Source organism: Babylonia areolata, chromosome 1 (genome assembly GCF_041734735.1).
Source record: "Babylonia areolata isolate BAREFJ2019XMU chromosome 1, ASM4173473v1, whole genome shotgun sequence".
NCBI classification, from domain to species: domain Eukaryota; kingdom Metazoa; phylum Mollusca; class Gastropoda; order Neogastropoda; family Buccinidae; genus Babylonia; species Babylonia areolata.
The window spans coordinates 82,976,174-82,981,173 of NC_134876.1; the positions used below are offsets into that span (position 1 = coordinate 82,976,174).

The 5,000-nt window shown below is 41.0% G+C and overlaps 1 protein-coding gene across 3 annotated transcripts in view; it reads left to right on the forward strand.

Moving 5' to 3' along the window:
* The first annotated feature begins 2,199 nt into the window (after positions 1-2,199).
* LOC143288426 (uncharacterized) overlaps positions 2,200-5,000 on the forward strand; it is a 32,008-nt gene continuing 29,207 nt past the window's right edge. For all 3 annotated transcript variants that reach the window (XM_076596903.1, XM_076596912.1, XM_076596922.1), the window contains exon 1: positions 2,200-2,293. In XM_076596903.1, the coding sequence (XP_076453018.1) occupies positions 2,227-2,293 (67 nt within the window). In that variant the 5' untranslated portion in view covers positions 2,200-2,226. The remainder of the gene's footprint in view (positions 2,294-5,000) is intronic.

Consider the following 5,000-nt stretch of genomic DNA (forward strand, 5'->3'; position numbering starts at 1 on the left):
CTTTTGTTGCGGTGGTTTCTTTTACGTGCGCCGCGGCTTAGTGCATGCTGCACACGGGACCTCGGTTTATCATCTCATCCGAATGACTAGCTGAGCGTCCAGACCACCACTCAAAGTCCAGTGGAGGGGGAGAAAATATCTGCGGCTGAGCCGTGATCCGAACGAGCGCGCTCAGATTCTCTCGCTTCCAAGGCGAACGCATTACCTCTAGGCCATCTCTCCACACTGTGACAATCAGAAAAAGGAAAAAAAACACAACAACAACAAAAAATGTCGCGCACTTGGGCCCACAAATCTTGCAACAAGGAGGAGATGCCTTCTACTGATGGGATGTATGTATACCGGCAACTCAAATAAATCAATATTAAATAATTAGGCCTATGCCGGACTGTGACCTCAGTCACCTGAGTTACCCAAATACAGTACATTTCGGTGCGTGCATCTCTTTAAGACGTGCAGTGACTTATTTATTTATCATTGTTATTCGTTACTTCTAAATACGTCGTTCAAGGACCTTTCCTGAACCGTACGGTATTAAACTGAAGTAGGATGTATGGCCGGGTAATTGCGAACAGCGTGCAATTGCGAACGATCCGTACACCACCCCACTTTGAAGCGTTCTTAACGGATGCATTTCACAATCGGAATTAGCGTCTGCTTCAGAGTCGACCTTTTTCTGATACATTAATGAACCTGAGTCCATTTTCAAGAACCTGTCAAACATTAGCTATTTCTAGCTGTTTCCGCGCTCTTTCTTCTCCGGCCGTTCGCGCACCACTGACTGCGGCCGACCCAGCCGGCCGGTTACAAACGTGCTCTTAAAATCCCGGTAAAATAAAGGGAAACAAATTGCAGGACTTCAACTTTGACAGTTTCAAAATAGTTGATTTGATCGCCCGGGATATGTTGAATGCGCATTACCAGTGCTGGGATAAATTCAAGAAAGCATATTGGTGACAGATCCGGCAGAACGCCAGTTTTGACTCGGACACTGAAGAACATTATCTTTAAAACTATATATTGTTGTTTGCGGCGCCGCGGCCGCCGGTTAGACCATAGGATATTTCAGCAGTTGGACTCCCGTGAGTCTATTTGCGAATGTTGCTGCACAGTCAGTCTTACTGAACACTCTCAAATGGACGTGTTTGTCTGTGCCAGTGCCGGTGTGGTGTGTGAGTGTTTAGAGGTCTGTCTGTATGTTTGTGTGCATGTGTAATCAAAACCAACAATACAACAGTCTCACGGGTACTGTACGACTGACTGACCTGATGCCGGTTCTAATGATATGTACGGCCACGGTCTGATGAGTTAAAGACCTGCACTAGTATGTTTTAATTCAGTGTTTACATGTACCCAACTTGAATCAATCGTTCGCAATTAGACTTGCCCATTTACCCTCAGGCACCCCTGCTATTTCAAACATCGACAAAACGTTGAAAAGAACGAGCTGACGAACTTTTCCTGGTACAACCACTGTTGGAGAAAGCCTTCAAAAACAAAGAACTGACTACGTCAGTTTGACTCAGTGTCGTACATGTTATCGTTACAGTACACACGCTTAGCTGTTCGCTTCGACTGGACCGTTCGCAATTAGGCATACCTACCCTACATCAGTTTTCAACCCCCATTGGACCGACTCTCATTCCATGTCAATGAAAACCATTTCTTTACAAAATATCAATTATAATCACTACAACAGGTCAGTGGAGAAAGAAACACGTGTCAACATATGTCAAGTCTTTGAGATCACCTTTATTGCTGTTTTTTAATTTAATTAATTTATTTATTTATTTTTATTTTATTATTATTCTTTATGTACGCTTACTAGTAGTTGACTTCATCAAGTTTTTGCACCTTATACATATTCAGTATTATTATTAGTGGTAGTTCTTTTTTTATGTATTCATCTATTATTTATTCACCTTTTTTTTTCTCAAGGCCTGACTAAGCGCGTTGGGTTACGATGCTGGTCAGGCATCTGCTTGGCAGAAGTGCCGGGTGTAGCGTATATGGATTTGTCCGAACGCAGTGACGCCTCCTTGAGCTACTGAAACTGAAACTGCTGTTACATTTGTCTTTTAATTTTGAAAAAAATTGTAGGCAATCATAAAAAAACAACAACTTGAAAACATACATGCTTGAGAGAGAGAACAGTGGCTGAACTGAAGCGGTTGCACGTGACATTACGTAGTGACTGCATTATTTTGTTTGCTCGTGTGATTCAACATGGCGGCCTCGTTCAGAACAGTCGTGTTGTTGGCTGTGTGCTTGATCGCCATTTTCATTTTCTGTGGTATGCTTTTTATTGTCACTTTTCTCTGTGCGTTTTGCAGAAATATTCTTGGAACAGTTTCCTTTTTCCAGCTGTCCTCTTCTTTTCAGAGTTTTGAGAACAATTAGTCAATGTGATCACGACAGTCGTTACTATTTTTAGAATGTGACACGGCGATCATAGCTCGATGTAATATATGCTTTGTAGTTCTGGTGCCACTCTACACGCTTTCCTCATTTTATACTTTGGCGATTGATTTATAACATTAAAGTTGCATTTTGCCTTACTTTGATAGTTAGAGTCACATGCATCAAATTTCAATATGTTTCGCATTTGGATGTGAATTTTTGTTTGTTTCGTTTTTGGGGGCAAGGGCAGTGCTCTGGTTTTCTGCAGCCAGACTACCTGGGCATTAGTAACCACCATTTTGAATATATCAACTGATGTCTGTGACAGTATTAAGAAGCCCTTTACCATGTATCATTACCACATGCATCAGAAGTGTGCCTTGCCATCAGATAATGACCTTGAGTTGATGCAGTCAGTGCCACAGATGATCCTGGCACGAGTGCTCGACACATTGCGCCATACCACAACCGAAAATGCAGGATCAGGATCAGGATCTGTACGTCTCAGAACCTGGGAGAGCGCATAAAACAAACAAACGAACAAAAACAACAGCAACAAAACCTACTCCTGCTACTGTTATTAATGGGAAAAGGTAGCTGGCAGGGGTCTTTTGATGGCCGCCTTGAATGCTGCGGTCGTCCCAGTGCTCACAACTCCTACCTCCAGCTGATTCCATTCCCCTATTGTTTTCACAAAGAATTAGTTTTTTAGCTGGTCTGTCCTGCAGAATGGAATGACATAGCGTTGATGATAATAATAATAATCATAATAGCGTTGATAATGTGCTGTTGATATTTAAGTTTTGTTTTACGGATGTCCAGTTGGCAAACCCAGGCCTGCAGAACCCTTTAGCTGCATGGCTGTGTAATGTTCCTCCAACTGAGAGTCAGAAACAAGAAGTCAAGGGTGCCAAACTGTTAGACTTCACCATTGTTTGTTAGGTTAGGTTGGAATAGCCCCCCCCCCCCTCCACCCCATCCCAGTCACTGCCCAAGAATATTCATGTTTTGGGGGCCTGACTCATTAATTGAATGGCTGCCCTTAGTGGGTAAAAAGCATTGTAAGTCTTTTACTTTCTGTCAAAAGCATTGGTACCTATCAAAGCATTGCTACCGCCACACATCTCCCCATGCAGCAGTGTAATCAGTGTGTTGATAGTGGCCATTACGATGATGATGAGAAAAGACAGGAAAACATATTGATATTAAGTGATCAACCAGTTCAGTGCCAGGGAATTTGAAAAAAAGAGAGAAAAAAGTGCTCTCCCCTTGCCAGGGAATTTTGAGGATAGGAGTAGTATATTATAAAAAAAATTCTAGTTAAAAAAAACAACAACTATACAAATTACAGAAGCAAAGTAAACATTTTTGTCCAGAAATGAATTTGGTGTAGAATCTGAGTTTTTTCCCCATATATTTTGATTGTAGATAGTTATTCAAGCATTTGAAAGAGATGTTTATAATTTTTGTCAACTAAAAATGTCATAATTCCACATACATAGAAGGACATTGGAAAAGCAAACAAACAAAACACAACTGGCCATAGTATGCTTATTGTGAGATTATACCTGTAGAAGAAAACAATCACAAGGCTTGAAAGTTGTAAACATGTATTGAAGTGAATAACTGTCCCAACAATAACAAGGGTTCTATCAAAATAAAAAGTCATTTATGTTCCCAGAAACTGTACTGTCAAGCTTTTTTTTCCACTAGAGAGCGTTTCCCATTCAGATGGTATTATGTGCGTTAGCTGACTCTCTGTTGACTTCCCTACCTGTCGCTAATGACTCCCAAAGCTCTCAAAACAGGAGCTAAGTCTCTCGTAACAGGGGAGCTAATCAATACATACATTACATCACCTTTTCTTTTCTTGTTAATTGATTAAAAGAGAATAAAAAATTCAGCATTATAGTATTATGTGTTGATGGACTTTGACCCCAGGTATCTTAAATTTCTTCAATCAGTCTCTGAGGTTTCCGTTTTTCTCTTGTCGAAAGGCGATGACTTGACTCAGAGATGAGTTTGGGTCCCACTTGAGTATCATCAACCAAACTGTTTCCTGCTGGTGTTGGTTGACAGATCTTTCTTGTCATCTGACGATTTCGGTGTGCACTGTGCACCCATGAATCAAAACTTTGCTGTGTTTTGCTTTCTAGGCCGTACTAGAACAGTTCTCGTAGCATGAGCTGAGGGTTGTGACGGTGAAAAAGTTCATCAGACTTAACTCAGCACAGTGTTGAAATTGTCCTTATATTCTGCTGGGATTCTTTCCCCACTGTCTGAAACACATTCTGGATGAAACATGAAGTTTTGAAAGATTCAGTGCCTTCATCACCAATGTGGTTTAACAGAGGTCCAATCTTCACTACATCAGGTTAAGCAGAAACTCCACAAGCTTTCAGAAAAATGTCATATCTTGTCTTCCATTTGTCCCATGCACTGCTAGGTTTGTCTGTTGATGATGACCTTGACAACAGCTCCTCTGGTGGGCAAACGTATGATTCCATTTCTTTTCTTATATATTTTGTTTTCTCTCTTTCTTTTTCTTATCAAATAAAGAAACAGATTTAGCAGGCACTGCTTCTCAGTTCCAGTTCACT